Source organism: Loxodonta africana, chromosome 8 (genome assembly GCF_030014295.1).
Source record: "Loxodonta africana isolate mLoxAfr1 chromosome 8, mLoxAfr1.hap2, whole genome shotgun sequence".
Classification (NCBI taxonomy): Eukaryota; Metazoa; Chordata; class Mammalia; order Proboscidea; family Elephantidae; genus Loxodonta; species Loxodonta africana.
Genome location: NC_087349.1, coordinates 10351618 through 10370782, shown reverse-complemented (window position 1 = coordinate 10370782; position 19165 = coordinate 10351618). Strand labels below are relative to the sequence as shown.

The 19165-nt window shown below is 52.3% G+C and overlaps 1 protein-coding gene across 8 annotated transcripts in view; it reads right to left on the bottom strand.

Moving 5' to 3' along the window:
* The window catches only part of HIPK2 (homeodomain interacting protein kinase 2), a 194693-nt gene that overhangs the window by 41030 nt on the left and 134498 nt on the right, over window positions 1-19165 (bottom strand). For all 8 annotated transcript variants that reach the window (XM_064289662.1, XM_064289659.1, XM_064289663.1 and 5 more), the window contains 5 exons: window positions 9529-9652; window positions 9123-9242; window positions 6960-7046; window positions 5443-5627; window positions 2389-2551 (listed from right to left, as the gene is read on the bottom strand). In XM_064289662.1, coding sequence (XP_064145732.1) covers window positions 2389-2551; window positions 5443-5627; window positions 6960-7046; window positions 9123-9242; window positions 9529-9652 — 679 coding nt within the window. The remainder of the gene's footprint in view (window positions 1-2388; window positions 2552-5442; window positions 5628-6959; window positions 7047-9122; window positions 9243-9528; window positions 9653-19165) is intronic.

The following is a 19165-nucleotide window of genomic DNA, read 5'->3' as shown; positions in this document are numbered from 1 at the left end:
GGACTTGCCAATCCCCACAATTCTGTGAGCCAATTACTTAAAATAAATCTCTCCCTGCCAACTCTCTTTCTATATATAGATCTACCTGCCTATCTGGAGCCTTGGTGGTGCAGTGGTTAAGAGCTGAGCTGCTAACCAAAAGGTTGGCAGTTCGAATCTACCAGCAGCTCCTTGGAAACCCTAGGGGGCAGCTCTACCCTGTCCTGTAGGGTCTCTATGAGTTGGAATCGGCTAGATGGAAATGGGTTTAGTTTGGTTTTTCGCTGTCTCTCTCTCTGTCTACATTGATACCTGACTCCTGTTGGTGCTGGGTCTCTGGAGAACCTGGCAAACCCAGATGGTGTCTGTGCTGTGGAAAGCAGGCTCTCCTTATTTGATGATGGCTGCCAGCCCCTGCTGTGGGAGGCCCCTCAGTCCTGAAGTCTTTGAGACACTCTTGGGAACGGATGTGACGGCTTTCACATCAAGGGCAGTATGGAGGGGCATGTGCTGGTGTGGTCAGGGACCCCAGTTCTCCAGCCTCGCAGGGCAACACCCACTGCAAGGACGGTCGGGTGGGGAGACTTGACTGGACCCAATGTCTGTGTCTGAGGTCTATGCCCATCTGACATCCCCTAAATGCTTTTCACGTTGGATGGGGCAGGCAGATGGCAGATGGTGGTGGCAGTTTGGGGCTGTGGCAGCTGAAATCGGGTGTCCCACAAGGTAGATGGGAAAAAGCTCGCCTCTTTAAGGAGGTGACAAGGTACAGAAGCACTCTGACACATGTCCGGCTGTGGGTGCCTCAGGGCTGGGCTGGGGGACGGATAGAAATGCCTCTCTCTTGGGACTGCAAGCTTTAGAGAGCCTAAGGAGAGTGCTGAGAACATGAACCGCCCCCAGGGAGCAGCAGACTCCAGGGGCCTCTCCTAGAATGTCGGCCGAAGGAGCCATGACAGGCCAGGAGTGAAGCCAGGCCTGAGCAACCCAACTGCTGATGAAAGGCCTAGAAAATGTGGGGGGTAGGGGGCACTGGAAAGCAGGGGCCAGAGACTTCATTACAGCGAGCCTGTCCAAACAGAGTGGCTGGCTGGCAAAGGGTTGTGCTCCAGGTTTACAGCATATGTACCTCTCTGAAGTAGTGGGTCTGAGTATGTGTGTTTGTAGGAAAATGTGTACGTATGTGTATCTGAGTGTGTACCTATGTGTATGTGAATGCGTAGTTTGTATGTATGTGTGTACATGTGAACGTGTATGTGATATTTGTATGCACGGGTATATATACAACAGGAGCCCTGGTGGCACAGTGGTTAAGCACTTAGCTGCCAACCAAAAGGTTGGAGGTTGGAACCCACCAGTGGCTCCATGGGAGAAAGACGTGGCAGTCTGCTTCCATAAAGATTACAGCCTTGGAGACCCTATGGGGCAGTCCTACTCTGTGCTATAGGGTTGATATGAGTCAGAATAGACTCGGCGGAAATGATTTGTTTTTTTTGTGTGTATGTGAGTGTGTGTGTGAATGCATATGTGAGCATGTGTAGTATGTTGCATATATGAGTGTGTAAGAGTGTGTACGTGTGTGAGTGTATGTGAGTGTGTGTGGTGTACGTGTGTTTGGAGGATACCCAGGAGTATCCTGTAACCTTACAAAAAGTGTTGTCATTACAGATTGATATTAAGAGAAGGAAAGGTCTAGGACACTGGCTTGGGAACCACTAAGACTGAAGACAGGAGTAAAAGCTTAAGTGTCTCGGACACTGGAGGCACCTGCCTGAGGCTCAGTGGTTATCCATCCATTAAGTACTTCCTGATGTCACCCATGTTCCGAGCAGCGTGTTAGGTGCTGAACCCCATGGGAAGAAGATCCTAGTCCCCGGCCCCTTTTGGTTCCAGCTCCTGGCTCCCGGCTGTGGGCTATGAACCTACTGGTTGTCCCTCTGACTTGGAGAAGAGATGGTTTATCTGTCCTGAAAGGAGGCCTTGAGGACCCAGCAGTGTTGGGATGAGGGAAAGGGCCTGACCAAGGGCTCTGCTCTCCAGAGTCCTTTCCAGCTCTAGAATTCTCCGATGAGAAGATGTCAGACATGAAAGGGTAATGGCATCTCCTTTACCTGATCCCCATACTGGGCCAGAGGAAAGCAGGAAAGAGGTACCAACTCAGAATCACTGCCTTAGCGAGTCCTTTCTGGGGCTTGCAATGGGGCCAACAGTCAAGGCTGAGCGCCTCTGTCCCTGAGAGGAAATTCCCTTGGAAGCAAACACTTCCTTACCGGTGGAGTATGACACTGGAGGAGCCCTGCCTCCTGACTAGGTCTGCTGGGGGACAGAACCCCCGCCTCACACTGTGTAACCGCCTGCCCCTCCCTGTCCTCAGGCACTCGCTCCCTGGCCCTTCTGATCCCCACTCACCTGGTTATGGACAGTGTTCAGCTGGTTGTTAAAGGTCATGGTCAGGTTGGTGGACGTGCTGGGGGCCACGTGTGTGATGAAAGGGGTTTTGCTCTGGTTCACCGTGTCGTACATATTCACCCGACGCTTGCAAATTTCCATGTTCTGGAAACAGGATTTGACGCTGTTTGTGCAGAAGGCAGAGGGAGACAAAGGCATAGGGAAAGGGGAAGGTAAGGTGGGGTAAAGAGGAGAAAACAGAGAGGGAAGGAGAGAACAGTTAAGACAACTGGGGAATTAACTTCACGTCTAACCTCCTGGGATTTCTGCACAAAGTTTGTGTGTTTGCAGCGGTCGACATCATTGGGACGAGCTGTCCCTGTTGTCCCCCCCACCCCTTCCCCCCATCCTGGATGGTAGAGGTCCCACATCTAACACAGCTATTCTCACTGCCCTTTCCTCCATCACTGACCTACTGACAACCCCATGGCTCACTGTCCACTCTCCACATGGTTTCTGATCCACAGACAGAGTGTAAGTTCTCTGATTGGGAACCTTCGACTTACACATAAAACAGCAACTTCCAGCCTGCCTTCCCCGCTACCCGCCAGTACCATCTAAGGGACAACCCGGAAACTCTCCCACCCGGGATCAGGGCCACGGGGCCGCTCTTCCTCCCCACTGGAATTGTGCATGTAGTGCAAACACTAATGATCATCACAATCAATAATGAAGGTCCCTGGGTGGCGCGAATGGTTTGTACTTGGCCGTTAATCAAAAGCTTGGTGGTCAAACCCACCTAGTGGCACCTGGCGACGGGAAACCCCTAGGTGCAGTGCTGTTCCATAACACATGGGGCCTCCTAAGTCACAAGCCAACAACAAAAGCAAAATCAACATCACAATTAATAACGGCTAAGGCTTTTTTTTTAAGGCTAACATCCAGCGAGCCCTAAGGTATCTGCAAGCCTACAACCACCACAAGAGGGAGATACTATTTTGGTCCTTATTTTCCCATTAAGGAGGAAGCTCATTGTCACTGGGCACCGTGTAGTCGGTTCTGACTCATGACCCCATGTGACGGAGTAGAACTGCCCCATAGGGCTTCCTAGGCTGTAATCTTTATGGGGTCAGATCCCCAGGCCTTTCTCCTGAGGACCTGCTGGGTGAGTTCAAGCCACCGACCTTTCAGTTAGCAGCTGAGCGCTTAAGCACTGCACCACCAGGGCTCCTTTAAGGAGGAAGCTCAGAGAGGATAATCTGCCAAGGCCAAGAGCTAATACCCGGCAATCTTCCCATCTACAGACACATCTTCTTTGATCTCTTTCCTCCTTCCTTTTTCTTTTTTAATTCTTGCCCAGATACCCGAAATAAAAATTCTCTCCCTCTGTTTCTACCCCCACTGCACTTATGAATCAAAACAAAACCCTAGCTAGAAGAGTAAAGCATACAAGCGATGCTGACCCAGCCCTGAGGAACAGGAAAGCCCCACAAGTCAGCGCAACCAAACGTTCACACACACGTGGAAACCATCACAAACGGCCCTTCAGAGTCCATACACTGTTTCTCCTGCAGTTCTCTGTCTTCTTCTAATCAAACGTACTTCTCCTCAAATGCAAATAATCAAATAATCAAACCCCATTGGATTTTCAATTTAAAATGTCTATCTTAATTACGGAAACCCTGGTGGCATAGTGGTTAAGTGCTACGGCTGCTAACCAAAGGGTCAGCAGTTCGAATTTGCCAGGTGCTCCTTGGAAACACTGTGGGGCAGTTCTACTCTGTCCTATAGGGTTGCTATGAGTTGGAATCGACTCGACGGCACTGGGTTTGGTTTTTTTTTTTCGGTTTATCTTAATTATAAATAATGTGATACCGTATTCTTACGCAAATAACGCGCACTATACATTTATTTTTGCCAACTGCCTCTGATTTTTGTAAGCACACCATGCCATTTTTTTTTTTACATGTTGCTGCAAAAAAAATTTGGCATAGTACTGTTATGAAAATACCTGGGAGGGAGAGCATGGTTGGCAAAAAATGGGTAACACCCATGTTATTTGCGTAAAAATGCATAACTGAATATAGATAAAATAATAGTTTTCTACTATTTTGGGATCACAAATGTATACTATTTCCACATACCACAAGTATGCTATATTTTGGGCCAAACAAACCGACCCTAACTGTACCTTGTGTTTTTCCTGATACCAGCCTAGTTGTTTGGGTTTTTAGCTGTTGTGGAGTTGGACCCCGACTCATGGGGGTCCCGTGCATGACAGGAGGAAACATTACTGAGCCCTTCGCCATCCCTATGATTGACTACAGATTGATCTGTTGTGATCTATAGGGTTTTCACTGGTTGATTTTCAGAAATAGAGTGCCAGGCCTTTCTTCCATGTCTGCCTTAGTCTGGAAGCTCTGCTGAAATCTGCTCAGCATCGTAGCAACACACAAGCCTCCACTGACAGACGGCTACACATGAGGTGCACTGGCCAAGAAGTGAACCAAGCTCTCCCACGTGGAAGGTGAGATTCTACCACTAAACCACATGGCCTCAGACTGCAAGCGCCCACAGGTAGGCCCGACATGCTGGCTTACCGCTGTGCACCGTACCTGGCAGCACGCGGTGTGCTGAGTGAATGAATGAACAAGCCCAAATCCAAACTGACTGAGTCTGCCTCAGAATGGTGCTGGGAACAACATCTGGCATGGAACATGGCTTTGCTTTGTGTTCACTGATGTATTGGGCACCTCCCTTCACGAATACCCAGAATCCGGCTCATCCAGCCTGCGCTCCCCTCGTCCCTCCTTCTGTGTATAAAGCAGGGTTGGCAAGCCGTGGCCCAGGGTCCAAATAAAGCAAGCCCGCTACCTGCTTTTATAAATAAAATTTTATTGGAACGCAGCCTCCCTCTTTTGTTTACGTATTGTCTACGGCTGCTTTCAGCTACAGCCACAGAGTTGAGTCTTTGTGGCAGAGACCGTATGGCTGCAAGGCCTAAAATATTTACTGTCTGGGCCTTTTAGAACCAGTGTGCCACTCCCTGGAAGAAAGCGCCAAGTAGATACCTACTGTGTACTATGGGGGAAGTCGAGGAGATGAGTCATGGTGACAAATGGGTGGTTCAGGGTCTCGATCGGTGTGACCCTCTTGTCAGCGTCTATGGTCAGCATCTTCTTTAACAGGTCAATGAACTCCCGCCGGTCGGCCTTCTCCACCAACATGTCGCTCCCTTCCAAGTCTGTCGTCATGTTCACCTGGGAACAAGTAGGGACAGGTTACTCAGAGCCCCCGGGCCTCCCCTCCCCTTGTTCTCTGCCCTGCAACCTCATCCCCGTCTCTCAGTCACCCCATCCCCACTCCCACAAGGCTGTGGGGCCCTGCCTCAGGCACTACCCACGTGGGATTACTGTCCACACGATGTGGCTTTTCTCTCTTTGGGAACAGCAGTGGGGGTCGGGGGGGAGGGGGAGGGCTCTGCCAGACCTGCAAATCCACAGAGACAACAGGGCGCAAACAGTTAAGGTGAAATGTAGCTCTCAGCACACCTCATTAAAAATCCCCACAGTCCAGCAGAGGATAATAAAATGCAAAAAGGCCTATTAACCTCTGAGGGGAATGTGAGGGCCTCAATGCCCTTCCCTGTCTCTCCTGTTATCCCTTCCAGGGCTCCCAGATTATTTCAGTTCTGGTTCACCGGGCCACCTACACCCAAGGCAGGCAGACAGGAGCTTTCTTCCAGGACAGGTCTATTCTGGGAGAGCCTTCCAAAGGCTGGTTTTGTGGTGTTTTCTCTGTTTTCCAAGACATGCTCTGGAAGCCAATTTCAGTTTTCGCAGACAATCCAAGCTTCTGACCAACTGACGAGCACGCCGCTCAGGATCACAATTTGGTTACTTACCCACAGCAAGAGAGGCACTAGGTGTTGACTGGTCTGCGGCTTTATTTCTCCTTGCTTTAAAGAAAACCCACTTTGACTTGCTGTGGTTTTAGACTACTTTTTGCACTAAAATAAGCCAGAATTCTAGAATTTTCTCTGGGACACAAAGGTGAGAGCCTGGGATCCCTGCCAGTGATGTGAGAGAGACTGGGTCACATGAAGCTCATTAAACTCAAGTGTACTAATAGGCTTGAATTCTTCTCATGAAAATATGAGTGAGACCAGCCAGTACTTTTTAAAAATTGGAAGCAATAAACTGAAGCTATTTTTTTTTAGTTGTGGTGAAAATACACACACCCAAACATAGGCAATCCAACAATTTCTACATGTAAAATTCAGTGACATTGATTATATTCTTTATATTGCACAACTGTTCTCACTATCCTTTGCCGAGATATTTCACCACTGTTAACGTAAGCTGAATGTCCCTTAACTGGAGCTGTTTTTAAGGAGCTGGTGTAAGGTTTTAAAAACATTTCACAAACTCAATGGTAACCTACTGAGGCCAGCACATCAGAGTTTAAGGCTGAGGTCAACCACCGTGACTGAGCAATGAGGGTTTCTGCCCACCATCCTGAACTACACCCACAAAGGCATTGCTGCACTTGGTGTTTAACAGGCTCTCCTTGTGTTCACCCCTGGAGCTTACCTGGGCCATGTCATCCAGACAGTTGAAAATGTACTTCCTTGCTTCTTTCGACTTGATCCCCGTCTCTGCTTCGTGGTCGTCTGGTGCCTGGTGAGGAGAGGCAGAGGCTGATGGGTAACGCAGGTGTCTCCTGGTCACCGAGACGAGAACCCTAGAGTTTCTAACAGAGGGTGTTTCTCACCATTCAGAGGACTCTTCACTTCCTCTTAGTAGTCTGCACACTTGTTACTTCCCCACTCATCCACCCTGTTCCTGCAAACACCTGCGGGGTACCTGCCCTGAGTCGGGTACTGAGGGTTCTCAGATGTGTAAGACACACCACCTCCCTGATGACCCTACAGCTTTCCCTAAGTGTAAGGGGTCAGGTGTGTGGAGACGTAGAAGCCCATTTCCACGTTTTTCATTTTTAATTTAATGCTATTTAACAAACCCTTATACACACAGCTCTTCCGTGTGCCAGGTGCTAACGCACTAACTCATCTAATACTCTGAACGACCAAGGGAGGTAGAAACGATTATTGCTAGTTGCCGTCCAGTCGGCTCTGACTCATGGCGACCCCAAATAAACAGAACGAAACGTTGCCCAATCCCGTGCCATCTTCACGATCATTGGTATGCTGGAGTCCAATGTTGCGGGCACTATATGGGACAATATTCTGTTGTGATCCACAGGGTTTTCACCAGCTAATTTTTGGAAGCGGATGGCCAGGCTTTTCTTCCTAGTCTGTCTTAGTCTGGAAGCTCTGCTGAAACCTGTCCACCATGGAGCACCCTGTTGGTATTTGAAATACCAGTGTCATAGCTTCTAGCATCACAGCAACATGCGAGCCACCACAGTGGGACAGAGTGATAGACAGGTGGTGGGGGATGGTTACTATGCCCATTTCATAGCTGGGGAAACAGGAACAGAAAGCTTAGAACTCGCCAAGGTCACATGGCCAGGAAGCGGCAGAGCTGGGACCTGAGCCCAGGCAGTGCTGCCTCTCCCCCTGGGCTGGGACATGGACACAAAGCAGCCCCACCCCCATCTTCAGCCTTGGTGTGGAAGCTCTGTGCCAACCTCTGCGGACATCTGGACTCATCTGGGTCAGAGGTGATGAGTCCTCAAATCTCACATGAGGACGGTACACCTGGAGCTGCTTGGGCTCAGACTCAGATCCTGCAACAGCCAGTCTGAGGCCCCTCACATGGGCGTAAACCCTGCCACCTGCCCTCCACCCCCCGGGCTCTTCACTGGACCTGACCTTGCATGGCACCCGCACAGATGCCCAGTGCCAGCCCTCGACCGACAGCCCGCGAGTGCCCGCTTAGCTCCCAGATTCCTTCCTAATCTGCGACTGGTGGTCACACAGTATCTTTCAACCACATTAGAATCTGGCTGTGCTTTCCATAAAAAACACGCACGGCCCTCCTGCAGAAAAAGAAACACCTGAAGAGCGTAAACCATGCTTAAGACTCTCATTACTTTCTCCTTCCCAGCAAAAGATGTTCATTCTCACTGCCAGGCACAGATCAAAGAGAAAGCATACCGCGTTCTGTCACAGTAATACCACTGGGAGCTTACGGCGTGCGGCAGTGTGCCACGCCGCCTGCAGCCTGGGCCACGCCACACCTGCCCGGGGTCCACTTTGCTGGCATAGCTCTAGCTGCTGGTTTTGCGTGAGGGCACCCCCACTTCTCTACTCGCCAAACCCTCCTCATCCTCCAGGCCAGCTCCCACTTCCCCTGGGCCCTCTGACACAGGCAGCGTTGACACTCTCCTTGAGGTTCCTCTTTCCTTCCACAGATAGGGCAGTGGCTATCACAGTGGGCAGGAGCTGGTGGCAGGGGTCCCCCTTTGGTCCAGGAGCCCCGTGAAGGCAGGGTGCGCTCTGCCTCTCCCCTCAGCACACAGTCATGTACTCTCAGGGCTCACTGGACAGGGTCCTGCCAGCTTGGCAATAATTGCTTCAGACTCCAGCTTCTCACATGTAACCGGGCAAGGAAGGAGGGGCTCCTGAGCCTTCCGGTTCATGCACCCCACGTATGAGCAGTGGGGCCCCCCTCTGCTGGCCGAGTCAGAGTGGGACCAAGGGTCAGACCCGTGGTGTCAAAAGCTGCCCAGTAACCACACTGCCCCCGCCCCATGTTCTGGCAGCTGAGGACGGAGGGGCGTGCGCCTACCTTCAGCCTCCACAAAGGGTACGGCGAGTCGGTGTCACGGTTGAAAAACCGAGTTGTCTTTGTTCCTGCACTTAATAAATATTCAGCTGGCAAACCTTGCGTTTGTGAAATATACCGGATCTGTGGGGAAAGAGGAGAATGAGGTCAAGCTGACGCCTGGCCCTGCCATATGGCACACGGTGGCTCTGAGAAAAATGAAAAGGACATTTTGCAGGGAGAAAGGAAGAAAAGGGGAACAGCAAGAAGAAGAGAGAAAGGACAGCAAGATTAGGGGCAGCAAGGCTGGGAGACGACACGGCACCCACAGTGCGTCCCTGGCCCTTGTTAACGAGAAAGCACGGAGATGGGACGTTTCTCAGAGGAAGAATGCAGTCTTGCTGAGTGTCCCTGAGTTCATGGCACCCACCTGGTCATACTCTGAAGCGCCTGGATACAGCGGCCAGCCCAGGAACAGCTCCGCAATGACACAGCCCAGGGACCACATGTCGATTGCTTCACAAAATGGTAAACCGAGGATGATCTCAGGGGCCCTGGAAGACAGCGGGAGGGAGAGAGCTTCAGTGGTTTGAAATCCAGGCAGCTCTTTCTGCACGACCCACGAGCTCGACAGCAAATCCTATCGAGCCTTCTCTAGGAGCAGTGCCATGCTGCAAGGACCCGGCTGTTCTTTGCCTCGATTCTCCTTCCCAGCAGAGAACCTGGCCAGATGGAGTGCTGAGACAAGGGGGCAGGTCTGTGGCTTTAGAGCGAAGCCCAGTTAAGTGGCCCCTACTGGGACCAGGAGCCCCACGTGGTGCAAACAGCTAATGTGCTTAGCTACTAACTGAAAAGTTAGAGGTTCAAGTCCACTCAAAGGCCCCTGAGAAGAAAGGCCTGGTGACCTGCTCCTGAGAACCCAGCTCCTGAGAACCCTGTGGAGCACAGTTCACTCTGACACACGGGGCTCCAGGGCAACTGATCCCTTTCTTGGGAATCTGCATCACATCTTTCCAAGGAAACGCCACAGTTTTGCTCAATAGCTTCTAAAAAATTCATCTCCCGGAAAGATCTATAACACTGCACCTAGAGAACCATGTTCGCAAACGCATGTCAGGGTATCAACCAGAATTCCGCAACCAACGCCCCGGACGGCCCGTCCCTGGCTGCCCTTCACGTGAGAAGCAAGGCTCCACCCTAGAGAGGCTGAAAGAAGTCACCTAATGTCAGCAAGGAAATCGCCCTCGTGGCCAGGGAGCAAACCAGAGAGACTTCAGAGTCCGCCCTCTTTGCTAAGAATCTGTCACGACCGGGGACAGGGATGTTCTGCGGAAAACCAGGCTCGGTGAGGTCTAACTTTGCCAGCGTTTGAGATCATGAGCATAGATAGCTTACGCTTTAAAAAAACTGTGGCTCAAGACACTTTGCTGGTCATGAAATGCATGAGCTCGATGTTTGCTTTCTTCTAGCAACACCCCACGTGACGAAGCCATGCTGAAGAGGCCACTGTCGCAGCCTCCAGCAGCAGGCAGGAGGCAGAGGGGCTGGGGAAACCTGGAAAGACTCTCTCAATCTAGGTGATCTAGGTTATCCTTCATCTATCTAGCACCTGAGCGGGGAGGGACATGATCAAAATGCCACCACGGGGCTCAGATCTTCGAGCTGAATTTGTCTCCACTTAAAAAGCCCCCCTTACCTTTTAAAATTTGCTATGTCTTTTTTTTTCTATGTAGTAATATAAAAAACAAGACAAACAATAAACAAAGCATCTTGCTACAAAGCCTTTGTAAAAATGAGCTGACCCACTTCCTTAGGGCTGGGGCTTTGGCACTTGGCCCCTGGGGGCTTCTGGAGTGGCACCTAGAACTTTGCTCAAGTCCAAGGCTAAGTCTTCAGGCTTGGGGAAAGGGAGATGCTACTCAGGTTGGGAGAGTGAGAGCTGCTCACTGAGAGTTTGGAGGTTGGAGTCCCTCCAGAGGCGCCTTGGAAGAAAGGCCTGGTGATCTACTTTAAAAAAAAATCAGCCATTTAGAACTAGGAGGCGCAGTTCTACCCTGACACACATGGGGATGCCACGAGTCAGAGCCAACTTGGCAGCAATGTTTTTTTTTTATAAATCATATAAGCACCCAGAGAGGAAACATACAGCAAACACAAGCCTACAAGCTCACTCTAGCATCTCCCATTTTAACAAGCAAAACAGAGCAAAGGACAAGTAAACCTCAAACTCAAAAACCAGAACCAAACCTTGATCCCTCCTCCCCCTGTGGCTGCCACCTGGCTTCCCTGCTCGCCTTGAAAGCCCACTCTCTCTGGAGCATGACCTCCTCCTGTGCGTTCCACTTCTTCCCTCACGCTATCCCCCAACCTGGTCCCTGGACAGCGGGGACCCCACACCCCATCGCCAGCTTCTCAGCTTGGGGACCCTAGAGCAGTGTTCCTTTCACCCGTGACCACCCCTCCTGCTCTGGAATGCGAGTTCTTGGCTTTCACGCCTCCCCACTCTCCAGGTATCTGTGCTGTCCTGTGGTTGTGGCTTGTCTGTTTTATTTGCTGCCGCATCCTCCTCTGTCCAACCCTTGGCACCATCCCAGGCTCCCTTCTCTTCTCTCCCTCCATCCATGCCACAGGGTATCTTGTCTACTCCCCTAGATTAAGTTCCAGGCCTCAGTTCATAGTTCTCTCTCCATTTTGGCCCTCTGCTCTGCCTCCAGCTTTACCTTCCGACGGCCTGACATCTCCACTTGGACATCTCACAATCATCTCGGATGTGGTATGGGTAGGGGGGCTTCTCTGTCCCCTCTCCTCTAACTACACCCCAGTCCTCCTCTTTTCACTCAATGATGCCAGCACCCTAGCTGCTCAAGGTCAGAGATCTGGGCATGATCTTTAGTTCCTCACTCTTTACCTTCATCGCCACCATCCAATCCATCCATCATCTATCCATCGCCCCTCCACCCATCATCCATCCATCCCTCCCTCCCTCCATCTAACATCCAATCCATTCAATCCATCCATCACTCTCCTCACCATCCAATCCACCCATCCCTCCCTCCCTCCCTCCATCCATCCACCATCCAATCCAATCATCCATCCATCCCTCTCTCTACCCCTCCAGCCATCCATCCATCCACCATCCAATCCCTCTGTTCCTCCAATCAGCCCCTTCGCCATCCAATCCATCCAGTCCATCCCTCCAGCTCTAAAGCATCACTCAAATTAGCCCCTGGCTCCCCCTGCATGCCCTTGGCTCTGGTTCCAGCCACCCTCTCTCTCTGGCACTCCTGCTTCACCTTCCCACTTCATTATCTTCATCCAGTCCCCTGTGTACACAGTAACCAAGGAACAGATTCCACCCCCGCCCCCCACCATGAACTCTAAATCCCTCCATGGCCCCTGGAATGGCCACCTCAGGCTGCCTGCCTCTCCAGCGCCAGTTCAATACCCTCCTCTAGGTCAGTAAGACCCAGTCCTGGAGGTTTCCTTCAAATTTCTAGAGCACCCTAAATTCTTTCTGGACCAAGAGTCTTTATAATGGGCTGTTGCTTCTGCCTGAGGTGCTCCCTGGCTCTCAAATGGCTGCAGCCCCCACCCCCCTCCAATCTCACTCAGCTGTCCTGGTCTCCGCTGGCTTCAGGACACGAGTGCATCCCAGACACCCCTGCCAGTGTGCTACCCACTCCCAGAGAGGGGCACCATCTGCTCCCAGCCCACAGCGCCTGGTGTTCAGGGGTCACGTGCTCAATCAATCAATGTTTGGTGACTGAATAAAGCTTTATCGGTATAACAAAGTGCTACTATGTGCGATTCAAATGAAAAGGTCATAGCGCAGACAGAAAAGGGAAGGTGGGAAAGTTTTTCCAAAGGAACAGAGGTCTGGGGATGAGGAGGTAGGGTGGAGCCCATGGGACAGCAGGCTCCCTGGGCAGGAACCTCGGTGGTGGAAGCCCAGGGGTGGCCAGCTCGCTTACCTGTGTAGGGCACCTGTCAGGGCACCTGAGCAGGGCTGAGGGTAGAGGACACCCATCTGTGGGGGCTCAGAGTCACAGCAAAAGAGTCCAGCAGATGGGGAGGGGCAACACAGGGCTCGCAGGGTCAGGATTTCAGGGCTGAAAATGTCCTGGAGACGGGGTGCAAACCTCTCCTTTTCAGCCCACGGTCCTCAGATTTTGGGGTCTGTCTCTTCCCTCCATCTTGAAGCTGTTACCCCACTCGCTCCCATCGCTACTCAGCATCCAGTCCTTCCACCCAGGCGTTACCTGCAATGCCTACTGGTCTCCTGCCCTCCGTTCCAACCCTTTCCCGCCCCTCCCCACCCTTCTGCACACATGATACACCAATCCTACTTCCAGTATAGCCTGCCCTCCCGCCTTCTTCACCCTGTCAGAGGCTGTCCACGTTTTCTGTGCTGGCTACACTAGGTGATGAAGACACAAACACAAATAAAACCTTACACCAGATTCGCCCGGTAGATACTAGCTGAGCCCCAGTATCTGCCGTACCCTGCATCTCCAATAAACCTGCTGAGGGACAGGGCTGGAGCCTCCTGTTCCATGATGCCCCGTGAACGTTTACAACACCCAGATCAGGAACCCTCGGGTGAGCATGGTGCTTCCCTAACCATCTTCACCACCCAGGGAAGAGTGACAAGACTGTCCCCATCCCAGGCTGCTTGGAGCCTCTAACAGTCCTCTGGCTTCAGCCTCCCATACTCATGTCCAGCATGTGGCTGGGCCAGGGAGCAGGTCTGGGAGGGCAGTGACGTGGGCCTGAGGAAGCACCCTGGATAGAGGTCAGGTGGGCAGAGCCGCCAGCTCAGAGCATGTGTGCAGCCCAACAGCCTAGGACCAGGTCATGGGCGGTCCTTCCTCACACCGACCTCCCTGACAATTGTGAGACCAGCGTCGGTGGCCCACTTGTTCACACACTCAGATAAAAGCGGGGTGAGGCTCAGCAGCCGCTCCCCACCTGCGAACCAGATCTGCAACCCACATCAGAGACATGGGAAGAGCCGGGCACTCCTGGAAAAATGCGACTCCATTTTTCTGAGTTTTTATTTCACCATCTATAAAATGTGATTATGAATCTCTTTTTTCCTTGTTTCTACAGCAGCTTATGAAGATAAATTACAGTTGGCAGGACTGTAAAGCAGCTTGAGCTCCTTGGAAGCAAGACACTCTATGAGTCCATGTATTTTATAATCACGGATATTATAAGGTGTACTAAGATTGGACGGCAGCAAAAGAGGCTGTTCCCACAAATATATGTAGATTGAAAGTCACCCCAGCATGGTTGGGGCAGAAGCAATCAGAATGTAAAATTGCATTTCAGACGGGTTGTTAAATCTTGTGTTTCTACCGCAAAAACAAGGAGACTCAGAAATGCTGACATGCGCTCTGGGAGGCTGTAGAAGCTGGTGGCTGAAATGGGGGACGGAGGTCACCTCAGTACTGCAGAGGACCACAGACTATGGCAGAAAGCAGGCGGGCAGGGAAGGGGCTCTTTCAGAGAGATTGAAACCAAGCCCGGGGACCAACGGAGAAACCAGGAGGAGGGTGACAGCTCAGAGGGAATGGACCCTCTGACTTTGGCAAGCCTGCCAGCAGGGCAAGGAGAAGCCACCCTAGAAGACAAATTCATACCACGCCTGGGGACCCAAGGGGAGATTCAAAAATGACAGAGGACAAGCTAACCCTGCTCAGCCTGTGACTGACCTTTGAACAAGGCACAGCTTCCTCAGCGAACAGGAGCTAGGAGAGACGTAGTCTGCCTTTGATGGAGGTGCTGGGGATGGGCAGGGAAGAAGGAAGGGACCGGGGGGCGGGGGGCGGTGGGGGTAGTCCAGGGGCAGAGCAGGGTGGACACTGACTGGAGTCACTCACTGTGGGCCTACACTGACCCCGAGCGGTGAGCAGACTGTCCTGGAACTGCCCAACTGGAGGCCGTGGGCCCAAAGACCTTTGGGAGGCGTTGGTGGTTCAGTGGTAGGACCTTCACATTCCACGTGGGAGACCTGGGTCCAATCCCAGCTAACGCGCCTCCACGTGCAGCCACCAGCCGTCTGTCAGTGGAGTGTCCAGGTTATGATGGACTAGGAACAAAGGCCTGGTGATCTACTTCTGAGAATCGGCCAACAAAAACTCTGTGGATCACAACAGTCTAATCCGCAACTGATCGGGGGGTTGGTACAGGACTGGGCAGCACTTTGTTCTGTTGTGCGTGCGGCTGCCATGAGTCAGGGGCCGACTCGACAGCAGCTAACAAGATTTTTGCATGCACATTGCAAGAGTATTTTTGCCCCTCGATAAGCCCGAGAAGACACTGGGGTAGAGAGAGCTGCCGCAAAGCACAAAGCTTTGGCCTGAAAAGAGCATCGAGGAGAGGGGCCCCTCTCATTCCTTCGGCTGGCTGCAGCTCGGCGTGACACAGACAGCAAAGTCGCAGCACGGGTGTTCCAGGCATTCTACCTAAGCGGACGCCGTAATGCCACGTGCTGGTACAGACCACCTCAGGTCCTTCACTGGTGAGTCAGCCGTAACGTAGTGTCTGTGGTCCTCACCGACTCACGTGGAGGCTGACAGTCAACATCTCCTCCAGATTTTGACATCACTCTCACACTACATCTGGACGCCTCCTCAAGGAAGCTGGTGCCTTGGCTCTGCTGGTCATTTCCAGCATGATGTCCAACACTGCACATCACAGGACAGTCAGCGGCTGCTCTCACCTGTACCGGCAGTGACCGTCTGGGCTTTGTATTGGACTTTCCTGGTCTGCACCACTAATACCTGTCCATCTATCCATCCATCATCCACCCATCCATGCACCCATCCATCCACTCACCCACCCATCCAGCCATCATCTATTCATCTACGCACCTACCCACTCACCTACTTAACCCACCCAGGCTGATCTACGGCCCCCAGCCCTGCTCCAACTCTGCAAAGTGCCAGCACCAAATCGAACTTTCTTGCTAACATCCAAAAAGAAAAGAGTGGATCTGGAACTTTCACCGAACACAATCTCCAGAGATTTCTAATGATGTTGGTCGAAATTGGAAACCATTTTCAGATGTCCAGAAGCAAATTCTAACAATAGCCTCTAGATTCCTTGTCACATTCTTGTGTACGGTTGCATAAAACAGAGTGAAGAAAGCACAGCCAGCGAGGTGGATCTGCCTGAATGATGTTGACCTGGCTTGTAGAAGATGGAGAGAGAAAGAGAGGAAGTGAGGGAGTTAAGGGAGAGAGAAAGAGAAATATCCAGAGAGAGAGAGGAAGGGAGAGAGGTTGATTCAAAGAGAGAATGGAATTGAGAGAGAAGAAGAGAAGGAAGAGAAGGCGAGGAAAGGAAAGAAAACTATGGATTATAAATCTCTGAGAAACGGTCTAGAAAGAACTAGCGTGGACCCTGTGGCGGGTCATCTCACAGGTGCTCACAGTGCCATATCCCTTCACCCTCTTGACATGGCTGTGCCTGCTCTGATCCCATCCTCCACCTGGATGGTCCTGTATCCCCCAATCTCTGTGGCCTTTTTGTGAAGCCAAGGACGGCTGCAGGAAGCCTGGTGCTGCTTCCCAACGCCCTACAACTCTCAGTCTGGTCAGGCTTTGCGCTGGCGGCCGGGACACTGCACAGCGAGTACCTCTGCGTCTCTGCATGCTGCAGCTCTTTTCACGAGCACCCGGCTCCAGGTCCCTTTAAGCTTTTTTTTCATCTCTATTTTTTTAATTGGGGAAGATAATGCACACAGAGAGAAATGCACAAAGCCAAAGCGTAGAGCCCAGTGGCGTCTCAGAAAGCAAAGGTCTGTGCACCACTGACCAGGTGAAGACAGAGGACAGGTCAGTCCCACAGAAGCCCCGAAGCAGGTACAGGGGTGGGCACGTGCCATCGGCACCCAGGGTGTGGGGAGTGCTGTTGGCAAGACCCAGCCTCTGCCCGGCTCTCACCACCCTGCCCTGATGCAGGCTCTGGGTCGGGGCCCCGGGAGCTCAGCTCCACCTGAGGGGGTCCAATCAAAGGCTGGGGAGGGCAGCAACACAGCTAGCTGAGGCGGGGAAGGGACAAAAGCCTCCTCCATTCCTTCCCGTTCCTTCTGTTGATTGTTTCTGTCCACTTTGTTTTGGTCTACTGACTGAGGGCTGGAACAGTGCAGCTAAAGCTTCCTGGGAATCCTGCTGATCCTGGAAGGCTGGACCACGTCCCACTGCTCCTGCTGTTGCCTTCAGTGTTCCCAGCTGCCCCTCTCTTCTCTGCACTGGGAGGGGACCTGGAATTTCACTGTGAGTTGGAACTGACTTGACGGGACACAACACGGCTAGGCTAGCATCTTCGTTTTATCCCATGTGGTGATGGGCTACCCAACAGCAGAGGGGGGATGAGACGTCCCTGGCGACAAGGCTGGCTGCCTTCACATAGCCAGTAAACTCAAGGTGCACCCTCTCCCCAGATCAACGTGAATGGGGAAGGTAAAAGTACCTCCTGATGAGTAACGTTACCGATTTCAGCGTAAAACCTTTCACTGGTTTAACGTTCAGTGTCGACTGCCCAGGACAGGGGCTCATGTTTGTGGGTGACTGAAGGAGCCACAGGGGCTGTCAAGTCTCGGTGCTTTCCTTCCTGGGTTCCCAACTCTGAGGACAGTGAGCGTGATGATGATGACAAGGACTGTCCTCGGTATCCTCCTTTCCTTACAAGCCCCTCCAGTCACCTAGCTTGTGGGCCGATGGCCTGGGATGAGAGAGGCAGGGACGGAAGACAGAAACCTGCCCCTCCTTTGAAGGGGAGAGATGTGTGGTATCCCCACCTGGAGATACTCCAATCCAAAGGGCAGATGCCAGAAACTGAGATACAAGGAGTTTGCTGAGTCTGGACACCAAACGCACAGCAACTGGTAATGACCCCAACTCAATGGCACCCCCAGGTGTGTCAGAGTAGAACTGCACTTTGAAGGGTGATTTTTTGGAAGATTATCAGGCCTCTCTTCTCAGGTGCCTCTGAGTAGACTGGAACCTCCAACATTTTGGTCAGCAGCCAAGTATGTTAACCAGGGATTCCAAAGGCATGTCAGGCCACAGTGGGGGGCGTTCCCACTGCAGCTCAGAGATGGGTTATCATCGGAGGGCCCCCGAAAGAAGGGCAGGAACCCCCTAATGTGCCACCTTGGCAGGCTTTCAAGTCAAGTCACAGCCGCCTGGCCCAGGAAGCAGGCTCTGACTCGGTAAGTGCAGGTGTGTCAGGTTTCATGTGGGCAGGTGGCAGGGAGAACAGGTACCAGGTGGCCGGCTGGCCTTGCTCTCGGGGCATGCACACGCTGGCCTGGCCAGGGACAGAGCAGCAGAGGAGGCCCTCGGCACTCTCACCACTTCTGCAGGAGACACGGCAGGATGGGCCTGGCCACCACCTGCCTGCTCGGGGCACACCCATGAGAACCTGCCTGCAGCTGAGATCAGGGGCTTCTAGCAGGAAGCGGGAAAAGGAGAGTCCTGCCAAACAGAAAGGACATCAACCCCAAGTTCCCAGCCAACGGCGATTTACTGAGGGGCACCTTCCTACACTCACCTTTTCCCAAAGGAGCTGGAAAGCATTCTCAAGTTTGCTTTCTTGTTTTCTCTGGGTCCCAGAGGAAAATCTAAGCTGGCTCTTTACGGCCACGCTGTGGGGAGCTGACGTGCAGCTGGACCGGGACCTGAAGACCTTCTGAACCCATCTGAGCATCCCCCTCCCCATGGGGCCACAGGGCCAGCCCTGACCCTTTGAGAATCCACCGCACTCTGAGGACTGCATGGAGGTTTGTTTCTGTGGGGGGGTACGGAGGCCCAGATGAGGACACTGCCACCCCACTTTCCTGAAAACAGAGTCTCCTTGTAATGCCGGCGCTGGGACTCCATGGACACTGTTGGAATGGAGCATGTTCAGCAAACAGACCAAAGTGTCCACTGTGTTTTCCTGAGTACTGAACACTGCTCTAGACAAAAGAGCAACCCGGGGCCCAGGGCTGCCACACGCCACAGCTGGATTCAAGAGGCGGGTGTGAAGGGAAGGGGGAGGAGGGGTCTTGGAGGACC